This window comes from Catharus ustulatus, chromosome Z, assembly GCF_009819885.2.
Source record: "Catharus ustulatus isolate bCatUst1 chromosome Z, bCatUst1.pri.v2, whole genome shotgun sequence".
Classification (NCBI taxonomy): domain Eukaryota; kingdom Metazoa; phylum Chordata; class Aves; order Passeriformes; family Turdidae; genus Catharus; species Catharus ustulatus.
In genome coordinates, this window is record NC_046262.2 from 55,073,461 (window position 1) to 55,091,543 (window position 18,083).

The window sequence follows — 18,083 nt, forward strand, 5'->3', positions numbered from 1 at the left end:
CCCCACTTCGTTTCCTTTCCCCGCTCCGTCCCCCTTCCGTTTCCCCGCCCCGGGCGGGTGACGCGATCCGGGCGCGCCGGGCGCGGGCAGCAGCGGCGAGATGGAGATGGCGGCGGCGGCGCCGTGTCCGGGAGAGCCGGAGCGGCTTGACTTCCTGCGGGAGCGGCACGTGCGCTTCTTCCAGCGCTGCCTCCAGATCCTGCCCGAGCGCTACTCGTCCCTGGAGACCAGCAGGTAGCAGCGGGCCGGGCGCCGCCGTGTCCGCCCGGCGCCCCCCCGCCCGTCCCGGGCCCGGCCGCGCTCCCCTCCCGTCGGGCCGTCGCAGTGACGGGGAGGCTTCGCCGCGGCGCTGCCGCCTCCCGCGGCCGGGGTCGGGCAGCAGCGCCCCGCGGCCGGAAGGAAAAACCCCTGAAAATTGCCCACCAGCAGGCGGCTCCCAAAAAATGCGTGTTAATGTAGGGGTGTAGTCACTGCTCGCGTAAACTGGTTGACATCCGCGAGGGAAGACTTGTTGATCCTCCTAATCAGTTTTAAATCCAGTGCTTCACTCTCTTAATCCACCCTGGAAGCCATTTTAAAATAAATCACTTAAGCTTCACTTCAGCATACTTGTTCATGTAACATACTTGTTCGTGTAACAAATATATTTGTCTTCTTTACGTAGTATAAAAGAGAAAATACTAGTGAAGTATGTTTCTCACTTTGAATTGGAGAGACATTTGTTCCTCAGAATGTACTCACTTGATATTCTTCCAGACTTCGTGGCAGCTAGTTGCCTCGGAGATGTTAGAATGCCAGGAATGTGATTACCAAGCTGCACTGGATAAAATGTTGGAGACACCTAGATGGTTTGATAATCTTATTCAGCCAATAAAATAGTAAGATTCCTTCCACTTTATAATGTCATCCTGTGAGGGATGAGCCCTGGCTTTGATGAGGTCATCCTGCTTTATTCCAGTTGAGAGCAGAAACATCTAGGACTAGAGCATAAACAAACATAAACTAGAACAGATACTCCTGGGCTGTGTGTGAAATAACACAACTTTATATTGAAAAGTTAGAAATGGAGCTACTGGAGAGGGCCAGCAGAGGGCTTTGAAGGTGGTTGTGGTTAAGGGTCTGGAACATCTGTCCTGTGAAAAAAGGCTGGGGGAGCCGGGCCTGTTCAGCTTCAAGAAGAGAAGACTGGAGAGGGTCTTGCCAATGCATTCAAATATGTTAAAGGGTAGGTGGTGAGAGGATGGGGGCAGACTCTTTAAGTGGTGTCTGTGACAGGGCAAAGGGTGGCAGACACAAACACAGGAAGGTCCATCTCAATAAGAGAAAAATCTTCATCATATTGGGGGTGACTGATCACTGAAACAGACTGCCCAGAGAGGTTGTGGAGTTTTCTTCTCTGGAGGTGTTCAAAACCTGCCTGGACACAATCCTGAGGAAACTGCTCTGGGTAAACATGCATTAGGAGAATGGGGTTGTACTAGATGATCTCCAGAGGTCCTTTCCAATCCCAGCTGTTCTGTAATTCTGTGAAATTTTGATTGCAAAGCTGTAAATCATTTATTCATTAAAAATTAGCTGGTGTTTCAGACTACTTTCTCATTTATTTTAGGTGACAACAAGGGGAAATCTAGGCCTCCTATGCTCAGTGTGTATAGGCCTTAAAATTACCAGAGCTTGCAGATGTACTAGAGCAATGACTCAAATAGCTAGCCTTAACCCCACTGACATTTGAAAGCAGCTGAAAAAATGGGATGTCTTCAGCTTAAAGAAGGAGGGATCTAATCATAGTCTTCCATTGATGGGAAACTCCTTACAAGGAGAGGTCGATGTGTACTCTTTGCAAGGTACCATGGTGATGGGGCTGGAGGCTGTGGGAATGAGGGGAGAACTGTGTAGCTGTAGAAAAAATGTTCTTTGCTGTTAGAAGAGTTAACCCTGAAAAGCTTGCCCATTGAAGTGATGGAGTCACCTTTGAGGACGTGGGTTCTCGATCCTAGGTCATCTCTGAGGTCCCTTGTTCTTCAAAAGGTGAGACCAGTGATCTCCAGGAACCCTTGACAACACAGTCGTGTTCTGCAGGGATGTGCACCTGTCTGTTGACAGATTCTAAGTAGGGGATTGAACCACAAATGCATTGTCTCCAGTTTGACTTTAAGGGTATTAAGTTTACCTTTTTGCTGAGTTCAAGGTCACTGAGTTCAGCAAACCTCTGGAGCTGGCACAGCTGAAGAAAGAAATGCTGTTACTCTTTTATTCATATTTCCCCTGTCGCTGAATTGGAGCGGTTCCATTTTAAATTAACTGGGGAAACTCAAATTAAAGAGACATTTGTTAAATAAATAAAGTAATTTGTCAGATTTTTTTTTCACTGCACTGCAGTAGAAAACTGTGGTTTTTTTCACCAAACAAGGATGGTAGAGAGTAAAATTTTCTTCAGTGTGCTAGTGCATTCCAACTCAAGCTGTAGATTGTTAAAATAACAGAGAATAAAGAAAATTTATTTCATGTTCTCTGCTCAACTTGCCTCAAAGCCTTTGTATAATTGTTCTTATCTGTAGTTATTTGCATGCGGCAGTAGTTGCATCAAGAGTAGTTTTTAAACATTCTGATTGATAGTGTTTCATACTCACTGATTGTCAGCACTGTGAGGGTTTGCAGTAGAGTGCAACTTTCCTGGTCTCTGAAGTCTTTAAGATTCTGATACTTCGTGGTGCTCTTTGTAGCACACTTAATCAGTTTCTCAAATTTCTGTCACTTCTAATGCTTTCTGAATTCTTCTGTGAAACTTTAGTCTTTGTCCATGCACGTAAACAAGGGATGGAATGTGCCATCCAGAGTGTCCTAGTACCCATCCTCTGTGGAAATGGCTGTAAATAAAGTTTTTGCACTTCTTGGCATGTGTCTGTCACCTGAGGTGCTGCTAAGAGTTGTTTTTGCTAAGACATATGTGTGATAATTTTCTGTGAGGGAGGATAGCATATGGAGTAAAGATGCAGTACCTAAGCAGTTCTGTTGCAACCTATGTATGACCACTGGTGCCAGACACTCTTGCCCACTATAAATAAATTCTATCACACTACAGGCTGTTCTTTATTAATGCTGGAGACAGACAGTCCACTCTGGATTAGTGAACTGAACCCTAATTATATGTAAAACCACTTTTAAAATTTATATCTGACATATGCACTTTTAACTGTAGATGAGATTTGCTGCCTGTGTTGTATGTATAGCCTTGTGATTTGGACCTGCTTTGTGACAATTTCTAGTGCTGATGTTGGCGTGTTGTTTGTGCGTCATTGGAAGTAACTTAGCTGGGTAAAAAAGAGTGAAAATATCTTTTTAATTGTTCTAGTAAAAGATTGTCAGTGTTCCTGAAAATCAGAATGTACAGGCAATGTTTCCAAGAAATATTTATGGTAACTGAACGGTAATCTCCTTGGTTTTTTTTTTTAATAAAAGTAGTGAATTTTTTTTAATTGTTTTTTTTATTATCCAGGGTGAGATTTTGGGTTAAACAAAGATCTGATCAATGGTAAAAGTTGATACAAACCTTGAAGAGTTAATTTTACACTTTGAAAGACAATTTCATAGTCCTCAGAAGGGTTAAAACATACTCTTGTTCTTCATAGAAATACTTTTGTGTGCAACATACTTTTTTTGGCTTTCTCTACTCAAAATAATTATTTGAAATAATAACAGTAAAGATACATATTTTACCAGCCCACTGGTAGGAATGTCACCCTAGGAGGTTGTACCATGTTATTGAGATTATCATCTGCTGCGTTGTCATTTGGCTGCTGTGTTTTAATTAGAGTAATTCTTTCGGATGTGTTCTTTGGGCTGACTCACCACCATTTTTTCTGTGGTCTTACTGTTTGTGGTTCTGCTGCAGAACCTCATGCAGAAATTAAGTGACTGTGGAGGCTCCTGTCCACATCTGCCTCTTCAGAGGTACCAACTACTGGTGGCCAAGGTGGCTCACCAGCTTGTGAGGTAAATACGAATTAAAACTTAATCTCATAAGGCAAGTTGTATTAACTGTTGATTTTCCTTGGCATGCTTAATTATAGTTTCTGGATGTGTAACAGTTGTTTCAGAATTCATCATTTTATCTGGTGTAACGAGAGCAAGAATTTCTAGAAGGATCAGCAGACAAGCATGGGTGGCAAAATATACATGCAGATAATTTTACTCTGAGTCAGAATGTCCAAGGTACCATTATATGAGCATTTTCTCTTGTAGCAAGTTCTCCCAGGTTCTTAATCCAGTGCTGTTGCTTTGGTGCTCTGTCAAAGTGAGTAATGCACTGTTGAGGGGCTATGCCCTGGGTGACTGCAATGGTTTGTTCTGAAACAAGCCCAGCAAAAAATGTGTTAGTTAGCAGGTATGATAGCACATGTTCATGGAAGAAAACAATTTGTAGGAAAGAAGGACATTCAGCATGCTAGCTACTCCACTGCTCTGTTGGATACTTGAATGTGGCATGCTTAATTTTCGATATTTAAGTAAGGTAGTCATCCAGGCTGCTTTACAACTAAGGATCATTAAAAAATACCTCTAGATGTTAATTCATCCTATATGCCTATTAATGCATTGTTTGCTTACAAAGTATGCTTTGCTGTTTGACATTGACTTCTAAGCATCTGAAATTGGGTTTGGGATGCAATGAGAGGCAGCTTACTATAGTTAAGTGTTACCTTGCATATGCACCTAATGCATCTTTAGGGGATTGTTCATGTAAGAATTCTTCACAGAGAACTAGCGCTCCATGTGTTAATTCTATAGCCTAGTTTACTTAGTAGTGGGTTTATTTGTTGGGGTTTTCTTTCAAATGTACAGGTGCTTAGGTATATTTTTAATTGATATATCATTATTATATGAAAGGAAGGGCAGTTTATGTGAAAAGCTTTGTTGAGTCAGAGAAATGTTTTCAGTACAAAGAACATCATTTCATCCAGTAGGTGACTTTTATGTATTCTAAGCTAGGCTCTGTGTTGCACCACTGTCAAAGGCTGGGAATTCATAGATGTATCTGTTGCTGCAACCGTTTGTTAATTTCCCCATGATATTTATGGTGGGAAGTGTAAGTCTTATCTTTTTCTTTTAGGTTGACAATTGCGTTTTTCGCACTCTCTGGTCTGGATATGTTGGATTCCTTAGATGTGGTGAACAAAGATGATATAATAGAATGGATTTATTCCCTGCAGGTCCTTCCCACAGAAGACAGTGAGTGAGTTTTTAGTTTTTTTATTGATATTAACATTTTTGCTTTTGCTTTTTGCTTGGGGAATAGTGGCTGGCTCTTGATTTTATAAAATACAAGGTTGACCTTCCTGAAGTGCAGTCCTGATAATTTCAGGTAGGGATGTTGAGCAAATCCTGGATATAGATCCCTCACAAGTAATAAAGCTGGGAAAAGAAATTAATTTGAAGATAAGCCAGTATAAAATAGTATAATAAAGTTGCACCTTTAGGCATTTCAGAGGAATGTTTCACCTGGTTCTAAAAGAAATGCGTACATTGTGAAATTATTGCAAGTCTAATAGTGATTTTATTGACTTCCACTCCAATGCAAGGAGCTGTGATCACAGGCGTGGTTATTTATAATAGCTTTTGGAGAATCTGAGATGTAAGGGTAAGAATTAAAAAGGATAAACATAGTCCGTGGTTGATGTTCCTGAGATCTCTGAAGGTTGAATTTACCCAAGGTTTTGAGAAGGAATAATGCTGCTGCTGAATCCCAGCTATCCTCACATAGAAAGATGCATAGCAGAAAAGCTGGCGAGGGAACTGGCAGGAAATGTCCCTTTCCTGGTTGGTTTGACAGAAGTTAGGGAGGTGCTGTTCCTGTGGGCTAGTTGGTGTTGTCAGATTTTTCGTTGGCAGTCCAGGTGAATGGCTGGTAGCACTAGAAGGGGTGGGAAGGAGGGAGGAATATGTGGGTGCTCTATGATAGAAGGTGTTGGCATGTTAAATGCTGGTGTGGGCATAGCTCCAGGCTGGTGGTTTCTAGAGAAAAGGCAATTCCAGTTGCCTGTCAGTAAAATCATGAATATGTACTTTGGATCGATGTAGAAAGAAAATTGTATGTTTCCTTCTATTATCTATTCTAATTATATACAACAAATTATATTTCTAAAATCAGTTTTACGAAATAAGCATATGGAAAGTCAGGATTGCTGGTGCTTTATTTTTACAGTAATAAAAAAAATCCTTTTTCTTACTCTGGATCTGGATTGCATCAGATACACCACAGGAACTAGTTCTGATAGATTTCTTTTTTCTTCTATTGTATTCCAGGATTGATTATTGAAAATAAAATTCCTACAAAGCTTTTTAATGATTAGAGGGTTCCTTTGTCTTACTGTTAAGAAATCTTTTCATGGTGTGCATGCTTTGTTTCTAGCAGTTGCTCCCTTTGTGACTTTTATCCCAGTCTTCAGGACTTAATTCCAAAAGAGCAAGGAAGTTTGCAAGAAGAGAGATTAGAACAGGCATTTCTGTTTGCTTGTTTGTCTTTGATAGTATACAGTAATTCTCTGGGGGTTCTACCTGGCCAGTGTTTAGAATATTGGCATTGTCTAGAGCCTCCTAGGGAGGGCAGTAAAAATCTCAACCTGCAGATGTGAAGGCTGACAGTTCAGCAGAGATATGCTCCCTCTTTTTCTAGCTATCATGCCCTCCTAAAACTGAGAGGAGTTTTGGGGAGGGCACTTTTGGCAGCACACTCTATGCTTTTCAAGTAATAAATCTCTGTTTTTCATCAGAAAAACAAGTTTCCCTTCAGTTCATTACTTTTGTATCATACTGTAATATCTCTTGCTCTTCTTGTGCTTTTGATTATAACGCTGCTTTTATTTGGTCACTTGACCACTAAAACTTCAGCGTTATTTCTATTTTGTCTTTGCTTTTTCTGTTGAACAATAGAAAGTGCAAAGTGTAAGTGATGCTGATAGCAACAGGTTGGATATTGAATGACTAAATGTGAAGAAGGGAACACCTGCACTCTAGTAATGTCTACTTTCAGTAAAATGTATTGGCTTTTTAATCCTGGGTGGATGCAGTGCTTGTTAATTGGCAGCCTCCCAGCAGCAGCGCTGCTATTCCCTCTTTCGGCGTCTTTGAAGAAGTAACTAAACTCTGGTGGGCTACAGCACTGAAGTTTTTGGTTTCAAAGTGCTTGTGCCTCTCTAGTTACGAAGGAGATTGCTAGTTTGATAGATTGGAATCTGTCCTGATTTAAAAAAATGCTAAACAGAAAACCAAAACCAGGAAAGCACAACATTTTATTTTTAAAGAAACATGCTATTGCAGCATTTTTTTAATGCATTCTGATAAATCTCTGTTTCCATGGAATATTGGTTTCTTTAAAAAAAATAAATTAAAATACTGTTTTATAATGATGAATTCCACCAATCTAAAATAACTGCATTGCATTCAGTAAAAGTCTGCACTAAGTTTGGCTCTGGGACTGAAAACCAATTTAAAAGCCTCATTTTAATGGAAATGTGTTTTTACAGAATCTTGGGTTTTGTTCTTGATTGCATCAATGGTTGAATTTCTAAAATTTGGTATCAGTCAAAAAGAGAATTCCTGTAATTCTTATTAGAAAAATAAATTTCTCTGTTTTTCACGTTTGTCCCTTCAAGGGTTCCTTTATGCACAGCACTTAACTTGATTTTTTTTTTAAGATGGCAAATTCAAATTGTTTTGAGAACCGCTGCTACCTTACAGTCTTTTTTACCACTGGACGGGAAACAGAGCAGTTGGTTCTCTGCAAACTTAGTATCTGTTTATTTTTGTCAATAACTGTTAACTGTAGGTGTACTGGCTGGGCTAGAATTATTTTTTTTCTTAGTAGCCTCTAATCTTCTGTGTTTTGAACCTGGTACTAAAAGAGTGTTTTAGTCTTTTAGCTATTGCAGAGCAGTGCTGGTCAAGGCTGCTCTTTTTGCCTCTTCTGCTCTCCTTTTCCCATGGCAGATACTACAGGGGACACAGCCAGGACAGCTGATGGAGGCTGACCTCAGGACCGACCAGAGAGACACTCCGCAACATCTGACATAATTTTCAGCAATAAAAGCTTGGGAAAAGGAGAAAGAGAGCAGTATTTGTGGTTCTGGCACTTGTCTTCCTGAGTTACCCTTATACTTGCTGAGGCCCTGCTTTCTGGGAAGTGGCTATACACCTGCCTGGTTGATAGGAAGTAGTAAATGAATTCCTACTTTGCTTTGCTCTGTGCCCACAACTTCTGCTTCACCTGTCAAACTGTCTCATTCTCTGAGTCTTCTCTTCATCTCTCTGTTTCCTTGCTTCAGCTGCTGGTTGGAGTCAACCCACTGCAGCAGAGTGCTACAGAACCTACTAGAAAATTCAGAATTTGATGGTTTAGAGCACTTCTTAAACAAAGACTCACTATACCCTGTGATGGTTTTAAGTGATACATTTGTATTTACTGGTGTGTAATATATCTGATGGCTAATGGTAACTTCACTTCAGAGGTTTGTAGTCTTCGAAATTTTGTGTGAAACTAACGCTCTCTGATGCTTAAGTGGTGAGATCTTGATCTACGGAAGCAAACATATGCTCTGTGAGCCTAATCAAAACGCAATTAATGAAGCTGAAGATTAGGGTCTGTCATGATAGACTGTTTTCTTCTGTGGGTTTATTTTAGCTGTGATTCAAACAAGTAATGTCGTTTAGGTACTATAATTTTAATGCAGGTCTTCCAGAGACTTGTTGTAATTCAGAGGGAATGGCATGTCACATGTGCAAACTGACCCTCATACAGAAACACTTTAGTAGCTGAATGCTTCATTTACTGTTGTCTTCTGCTTGTTCAAAGGGCTCCTGTCTTCTATAACTCATGCTAAATAGTTTGGCTTTATCTTGCACAGATTTTGGCCGTTGTTACCTTTCCTTCCATTTTAGCGAATGCTTTGCTTAGGTGCATAGCTGCTATGTGTGTTTTGTGTGTTCACAGCAAGACCTAACTGTTTCATTTTAGAAAGAAGGTGAAATCTTAAGAGGTGCTTTTTTTTAATTTTGAGGAGGGTAATGTTCTTTTACAAGCCTCAACCACAAATGATAACGTTTTAAGATTAACACATTATTTTTTGAAGTGTTAGTGAAATTGGGAAAGGGTTGACAAAGCACCCTCTTCTAACTAGTTGCTTGTTCTTAAGATCTTTGTCATGTCAGTGTTTTACTGGTTTTGTTCTCATAGTCCAGCTCCTTGATAGAATTTCAAGTTTAACTACCTAAAGTGCAACTCAGCAATTTAAGAAATAGGTAAGTCACAATCAGAGCCAGTTCATCACTTTTAAAAGAGAGTGAATCCAGAGCTTTGTACCCTGTAGTACAAGGTAGTGTACTACAAGTAGTGTAATTGTGCAGTGGAAGCATACTGCTTGGCCATATTCATCCACCATCCTCCCCCATAGGAGCACTGGTATTTGTTTGACCCTGCTTGAGAGCTTGCTGAAGTGGCAGAAAAACGTGCATTTATTTATCTAACAGAAGATTAGCTTTGTGTTGCATTCATGAATTGTGTTGATTGGGAGTGCCAGTGCCAGTCTGCTAAGGGAGAGGGAAGAAAATTGTAGTTTTTCACAGCTGGATGCTTCACTAGCTTTGCTGTACTAAGAAATGGAAACAAAAGGAACACTGGGACGCATTTTATTTTTCAGTCTGACCCCCCAGGGCCCATGGATACCAGACTGAAAACCAGTATGCTACATGATAGACCTAGAACTTAACATCTATCAAAGTGTAAATTTAGATTTGTATTAATGATTCTTTCTTCTTGTGTGGCAGTACAGCAAATAAAATATAAAATGACATTGACTTTTTAAAAGTCATTGATATGTGTGAGTTTTCTGATCATGAGTTCCTTGAGCAAGGATAAATTTTGCGACAGTATAACTTTATTTTATGACTACATTTGAAGTGCTTATCTGAATGTGTAATGGACTTCCATTTTAGAGAATGCAACTTTGCATTTAGTGACATCCTCTAATGCTTTGATTTACTGAAACAATTACAAGCTCTAGTTCGGTGAGAAGAGCTTATCCTTACTTTTATGTGAATGTACTGACTGAATCATCCTATGTTAAAGCTATGAATTTTAGTGTATTATATGATTTTAGTTACGTATGTAAACTCCTGTAGTTGGTGAAAGGAGACAAGCCTTGAAGCCAGAGTAATGCATGGATAATCTGAATGTGAAAAAGTAGTCGTAAAGATTTATCAATCCTTCCATGCAAGAGAAATCATTAAATATAAATAACAAAAATGCTCTGTCTGTAAAACAAAAGCTCGTAGGGTAAACTGTCTGTGGTCATACTTGATGCCCTTTTACCTATCTTAAGGACTTCTGGCTTAAGGACACATAGGTAATATCTTTTTCTTCACAGGAGAGTTTCAGCTCTTGATACAAGCATGAAGTCTATTGGTTTTGGAAAAGGGTCAGTTTTCTTTAGTTGTCAAATGTGACAGGCATGATTTTCAGCTTTCAAACCATCACAATTTATGAAATATTTGCTCTTTTTGCTCTGTCATAAGCTCCTGCAGAAAGTGGCTAAGTAATGTTAATGGTGGAAGTGAACACCAGGTGGTACCATTTCACAGCTGCAGTTAGACTGATGCACAGCAAACTGTGCTGGAGCTGAACTGGCCACCCGAGTTTTTTCCCAAGGGATACAAGCTGTGATATCATCCTTTTAATTTGGGTCTATTTAATTTTTAATTCTATTTCTGATTCTGACCGCCCATTTTTAGTTCAGGAAAGTGAAGAGTTTGATTACCAATACTAAGCTATTACATGAAACAAGAAGTACAAGTACATTGCAATAAAATAGTAAAGGCAACTTTACAGAAAATGAAATTTCACATTGTAAAGTTTCTTTCATAAACTGAAAGACAGTAATTTCCTGTAATCTGCCTTTGGTTCTTATTCGGTTTTCAACTTATATGCTCACAGGATGCTAAAATAACAATTTGAGACACTACCTCAGTGTTTCAGAATCATGTGGTTAAAAACAAGCTTTTTTCACTTCCTGTTTTAATGCTTCCTTTATCAACTCAGAATTCTATTTTTTACTTCACGTATTGTGACTAGAGATTTAGCAACTCACTTGTAATAACCGAAAGTCTAGGAAACATCTACTGCAGGCAGATTAATGCATTTGAGGACAGGATAAAATACCCTGCAAAACTTGCCCTAAAGTTTTCTCTAAAGAGCATGCTGGTCTTCTGTTTTTCCTGGGAGCCAGTGTGTGGCTGGGGAGTGGGAGATGAGAAGTACGGACAAAAAGTGTCACAAGAGATTTTAAATTCATAGCAATACAGTTAAAAGTCTAACTTTAAATCCAATTTTAAAATTGAAAATGCTGTTTTCTAGTTGTTAGAAGTTTAGTTGTACAAGAAAGGTTTTGAAATACTACATGAAAATTGAACGTCTAAAGGCAGTAATAGATCATGATTTCATTCATAAACTTTATTTTTTATCTATTTGTGTATAGCATCTGTGAATTTGGAATACAATCGAAGTGGCCCTATAACAGCACACAGACTTGGGTTTCATGCTGCAATTTCTACCTTGATAATGAGTTATAAGCTACACTCAAAGAGACCAGTGATGAGTATCAGTATTTCTGGGATTACAGCAACTGTCAGCTGAGTCCTGTTCAGCTGCAGCACTGTCTTAATTGTAGCATGTTTCCTTTGCAACAGGCCAGAATAGCTGTGTTAATAGCATAATAGCTCTTTTCTGGATGAAAGGTTTCCACACTAGTAGCATTTCAAAGTGAGTATTCTAGTTTGCTTAAGCACTTAGGACACAGATTCATTTTTACTGAAAATTAACGTGAATGGTGATGTTTTCTTTTTTTTCCACAATGTCTCCTCGGAAATATGGGACTTACGGGGCAGGAATTCTAGGTCTTCTTTTACCGATTTGTTCACATTGTGTCATTTTTGAAATAGTGAATTTTTTTGTGCTTTCCAGAGGCTGAGACAACATGAAACGCAAATTTTTGACTTCGCAAGTGAACAGACAAATGTTCTCTGCTGAAAATTTTTACATTATAATAAAACTATTATTAACTTCTTTTCTTTCTAATTTCTCTGTGTGGATCTGATTATGACACATCAGCTTTAAAGCAGGCTGAAGTTGCTTTTGTTATGTGTGTAGAATCATAAAAATGTACTTTTGACTGAACTGTGGAGGAAGTAGAGAATTGCAGGTATTTTGCTGCATGTCACTTAGATCCAAAGACTTATGTTGCAGAGAAACTTGTATACTTCAGGCCACCTTGAAATTCTTAAGCTAATAAAACCTTTCTAGTTTGGGTTTTGGTTTTAGATTTAAAATTAGAAGGTAATATGCTGCTAAATTACACCAGGCCACATTGCATAATGATGTTACTTAGGGCTTTCAGTTTATAACTATTCATTCTTATTTATTCAGGTGCAATTTTCCCTAATATCCATGAGGATTTTTAGCTTAAAGGCCAAATAACTTAAAAGAGGTGGAGAGAGTTTAAGAACACCCAGCTGTTGTTTGACTGTGGCATTCATTAGGCTTTTAGTTTGAGACACTGAGCAGTAAACAGCTGAGGTTTTGCCATGCAAAAGCAAGTTTGAGCCTGCGAAGCTGTACTTAAATCTTGACAGTGTTTGGTTCACTCTTCTATATGCTAAATCCTCAGGTTTAAACAAATTACACTGTATTACTGAGAGAAATGTTAGATTGCTACAGTGTGCTTAAAACTGAGAATTGTTTGTCCTTCTACATGATGCGAAGTATCTTGAAACAGTTCTGCTTGGGAACAGACGGTATTACCAGGCAGGGATCCAGAGAGGAATGAAAAAATATGTTAACTCTGGCCGTTTTCCCAGGGGAGCAGTGCTTTTCTCCTTTTTTTCCTGTGAGCGTGGAAGACAAGTCTGGGGATACAAACTGTATTTCCACCAAATTAAAAAAAAAAAATCTGATGCTTTATGTTTTATCACTACAGCAGTAAGTAAATTAAGTTTGCTTGTGGTTTTTCTAATTTTTTTTGTTAATCAGAGAGATAACAAACTAAGGTTGGGAACTGAGAGACGTGCACACTTTATGAAGGCTGTGAATATGTTGAACTAATGTGTCTTTGATCTCATTAGAGAATTATGGTCTATAATTAATGTTTCAACAAAACAAATTAGTTGAGTATTGTTTTAATCTTTTCCAGGATCAAACATGAATCGCTGTGGATTCAGAGGTTCTTCATATTTAGGGATGCCATTCAATCCCTCCAAGGTCAGTTAAGAATGTGTATGTGAAATGTTTTCAATTAGGCAGTAAATGATCTTGTGGGTTTTTTTATAATACTAACTGCATAATTACAGTGTGTGTAGAAGGCAGGGAATTTTGTGCTGTTAATACTGAAGTGTTTGCAGAACTTTTAAGGAACGTGTGTAAGAAACATATTAAAATGATACCTAGAACTTCAATTCTCACGCCACTGAAGAAACCGACATATAAATTGTGGCTTATCTCAGTGCAGTCTCCTCCTTCTCTGGTCTTTTACTAGCAAAGGAAAACTTCTCCAGCTGAAGAATTGTCATGAGGTAGAGAAGGGCAGAATAGCCCTGATTGAGTGATGCAGAACGTGCTGTTATTTGGTATGATAGAAAGGTTCAGGCTGGAAGGGACCCTTAAGATCATCTAGCTCCTATCCCCTTGCCACAGGCAGGGACGTCTTCCACTAGACGAGATTGCTCAGGACCTCATTCAGCCTGGCCTTCCATGTATTGAGGGACGGGGATTCCACAGCTCTGGACAATCTGTTCCAATGCTTCATCACCCTCACAGTTAAGAATTTCTTCCTAATACGTAATGTAAAGCTGTCCTCTTTCACTTTGAAGCCATTCCGCTTGTCCTGTCGCTGCACACTCTGCTAAAGTCTCTCCATCTTTCTTACAGGGTCCCTTCAGGAACTGGAAGGCCATAACTAAGTCACCTCAAAGCTTTCTCTTTTCCAGGCTGACAAATCCCAACTCTCATAGCCTTTTCTTACAGGAGAGGTGCTCCAACCCTCTGATGAATTTAGTGGCCTCTTCTGGATATGTTCCAAGAATTCCCATCCTTCCTGTGCTGAGGACCCCGGGGCTGGAGACAACATTCCACATGGGGTCTCACTGGAGGGGAGCAGAATCCCCTCCTTCTGCTGCCCACACTGCTTCAGATGCAGCCCAGGACAAGTTTGGCTTTCTGGGCTGTGAGTGCTCATGGCTGAGTCATGTCCAACCTCTCATCCACCAGGGCCCCCAAACCCTTTGCTGTCGAGGACTTCTCTTCTTCTCCCAGTCTGTACCCTCCCAGTGTGGGCTTTCCTGGCCTGGGTGTAGCACCTGGCACATGGTCTTATTAAATCTCATGAGGTTCTCATGACCCACTTCTGGAGCTCGTCCAGGTCCTTTGAGAAAGTTGATTCCCATCTGATACCGATGTGTCTGGTGCCATGTAGGCCATCCCATTGTCAAAAAACCAGCTAAAATCTTGGCAGTGACACCAGCCGGAGAGGCATGTATTAACAGACTGGGCCTGACTGTTTCATCCAAAGTCAGTGTCTGCAGCTGCAACTGGTGTTTCTCTTCCTGTGTTGAATCATGTGTATTTGATTGCACCTGATACCCACCCAGACTTAGGCTAGGCTCTGTTCAGCCCTGTTTGTCATAACCATAAGAAAGCATGCTTTGAAGTCCAGTGAACTGAGGTTCAAGAGAATTAAACTTGCATATGAAAAGAAAATGCCTTTAATTAAAGACAGAAATGAGGTTAGCAGAGGCTAGTTTAGTGCTCTCACAGATTTTCCTTTCCATCCACTTTTCAGTATGATTTGATTCTTGACTCTCAAACACAGAATTACTGTTCTTCTTTCACAGTCCTTCCTGCACACTGGGCTCTACTTTCCTTTTCCAGCTGTATCATATCACACCTTTACCAGCTCTACAGTGTAGTACTTTAAATCAGTGCATACTTTAGGAAACATTTTTTAAAATCCTCCCCAGTGTATAAAACTGGAAGAGTTTATTCTGGATAAGTTCTGAGATCTCGTAAAGGGCCATGAAGACAAAAATTCTGTAAGGTTGGCAAAGCATTGTTTTCCCCTCCCAGCACTTTCTGGTGTTTTAATTAAATTCTCTACTTCCAATAGTAGCTGCTTCATCATGAAATATTATACTTACTGGAAGTATGTTGCAGTCCATCTTAGAATGTGTTGGCCAATATACATATGAGATAAAGGGGGTGGAATTGTGTTACCTGTAGAAATTAACTACAAGGTCACTATCTTTAGAAAATTGTTTGCGCATGGATGTGGTTTTTATTCAAGCATTGCAGTTCTTTTTTCATTGTATCTACATTTGAGGGAGTGCATCTGTTTGATTTATTGGCAAAGAAAGGTTTAAAGCATTTCCAGCACTGTTACCTGAAATATTCTAAAATAACTCAGAAAAAAAGACTTGTAAATTCACTGCCATGACTCTAGGATGTGTTTGCGGTCACATCATTTTTCTTTTTCCATTATTTAAAAGTGTTCTGGTAAATCTGCCTTAAAAAATATTTCTTGAAAAAGCCTGGAAGCATTTTGGATTTGCATTGACATTTGGCATCTATTACATGCCACAACAGTGATTTCATCTTGAACTCTGAGAAAAGTGCCACACCAGAGGTAGCCAAATCTATTCAGTCACTAGGGAAATAATGGAAAAAAAGCAAGGGTTATGTTAGAATGTCCAGCTTTACTAAATCTCTCAGGGACAGGCCATTTGGGTTTGGTTTGGGAGTTGTGATGTTTTAGCTGTTGGATTTGAGGTGTTTGGCAGTAGTGTTTTTGCAGCTTTTTGGGACAGAAGCAAAAATGAAAAATATATCCACCAACTCCCAGCACAGCCCTCACAAGCTATAACAGTCTTAATTGTGAATGAAGGGTCCTCTGTCGTCACATTTAAAACATGATTACTTCTAGAATTAGAAAATAATTACATAATGAAATGGCTCCAGATTTTGCAGTCTCTCTGATTTGGTGTTATTGAAGTATGAACTAGCTTTTTAATTTAGGGGTGAACAGTCTCCTCAGAGTTTCAGATAGGCCTAGGTCTTTTCCATATGTTTAAAGTGTTGTGAATCAGTTTTAGGGCTAGATTGAAAGCCAGTATCTGCAATTTTTATGTGAGATTTTGTTAATTAACATATGCTTTCACTTAGAGGGAAAAAAAAGATGTTTTTTGTGTTCCTGACAACATTGTATTTTCTCAAGGCTGCAACACTGATACTGGTGAAAAATTAATAACTAAAAATATTTTGCGGAGTGGATCACAAAAAGGATAACAATAAATAGAATATAAAAGTGAATGTAAGATAAAAATAAATGCTATAAAGACATAGGTAAACCTGGGCCAAAATATTTCTGTACTCTGTAAATATTTTTTTATTTTAAGCAAATATTTCTGTATTATATTTTTAGGGGTCCTGTGCAACATACTCTACTGAAAATTGTCTCTACCTGTGGCAGGAGAGTTGCAACTAGATGACGTTAAGGTCCCTTTCAATCCCAGCCATTTTGTGGTTTCACAAAATGGCAAGGTCTTGCAGAATAGTTTTGAAATGCGTAAAGAGATTAGAGAAGCAGAGACACCTTGAATTAGTGGCTAGATACTGCATTTGGCAACATACCTTGAGTTTTGCTCAAATTAGCTAAATGAGCTAAAATCATGTGCTTTAGATGAAGTTAAGTCATTATAATGTGAAAAACACGCCTCTAAAGCTGAGGCTACCCACGTCCAAGTGAAGACCCCTAACTACTGAACACCTGCAAAATGCACTGTGAAATACATCAAAGCAGGCAAAAGATAAATTGTGCAATAACTGTTAGGTAGGCATGCATGTATTTAGAAATTAGATAACGTCATGCTTATGTATTTTGGAAGCATAATTACACTTCTTGGCTGTAACCAGGTATGTTGGCTTAATGGACTTAGCCCGCAGAACACACCTCTGTGCAAATGTGTCAAAGCCACTTAACTCTGTGTGTGGTTTGGCACCCTGGGTGAAGGAGCCTCTTGGTACGACAGTGACAGGTGTGAGAAAACAGTTTTTTGAAAGTGGGACTGTACCTGTGCAAGTGCATATTTAGTAGCATTCTTTATTAGTTTTTGAGGACATCTTGCCCATGCTTCTGCAGCAGAAAGTTTCTTAGCTCTGCAGTGGTCGGTGGGAATTCTTGGTGACCATGAGTTATGTATTAAGAGGTGTTCTAATTGATATAGTAGGTAACACTGTCACACCACTGAGCCAAGTTTAAATGTTTGAAAGCTTCCCCTCAACTTACATCTTTTAAGTGTTAATTCTTTTAAAGAAGTCTGAGATTGTGGGGAATGTGGTGGTAATGCCAGTGGAAGAGAACTGTTTATCTCTGAGATCCAAGTAAATCTGTTTCCTGTGCGACCTACAGACTAATTCTCACAAAAGGCAAAGTGCATAGTGAAGAGGCCCTGGCCATACTCCCGTTGTTATCTTCTCTGAGTATGTCTGCATCAGGGCATTAGCTCAGGTCAGTAGAGACCACTTTACAAAAGCAATTTAATGTGCCCTATATGTCTATTTAATGTGTGGGGTAGGAGACAGTGATGGGGGTATTGGCAGTACAGGGATGGGAGTGGGAGCTGTTGAGATTTGTGCTACCTCCTCAAGAGAGGGTCCAGGACTGGAAATAAGGGAGAGGAGGTGCAGCTCTCAACACTCACTCTCCTGTGCTCCTTCTCTGTTACATAGCTTTTTCAGTGCTGCTGAGACCATTTCACCTTGTTTTCTGCCTCCCTTTCCCACCAGTCTTTGATTCCCTTGTGTGGGGGCAGTGTCTTGCTGTCTGGTGGGTAATAACAAGTTTTCTCCCAGTTTCTTACTAGAAACAAAGCCTTTTGGCTTTGGGAATAATCATGACTTGCCTGAAAAATGTCAATTACACATAACATAATATTAAATTTGGTTTTATACTGCTTTTTTTTCCTTATGTTTTAGGGTGAATTGCAAAATAAGA

General features: G+C 39.5%; 1 protein-coding gene across 1 annotated transcript in view; it reads left to right on the plus strand.

Annotated features, from left to right (window-relative positions):
- The first annotated feature begins 17 nt into the window (after positions 1-17).
- PGGT1B (protein geranylgeranyltransferase type I subunit beta) overlaps positions 18-18,083 on the plus strand; it is a 33,512-nt gene continuing 15,446 nt past the window's right edge. Inside the window, 3 exon segments of the mRNA XM_033084817.1 lie at positions 18-234; positions 5,108-5,226; positions 13,233-13,300. Coding sequence (XP_032940708.1) covers positions 101-234; positions 5,108-5,226; positions 13,233-13,300 — 321 coding nt within the window. The 5' untranslated portion in view covers positions 18-100.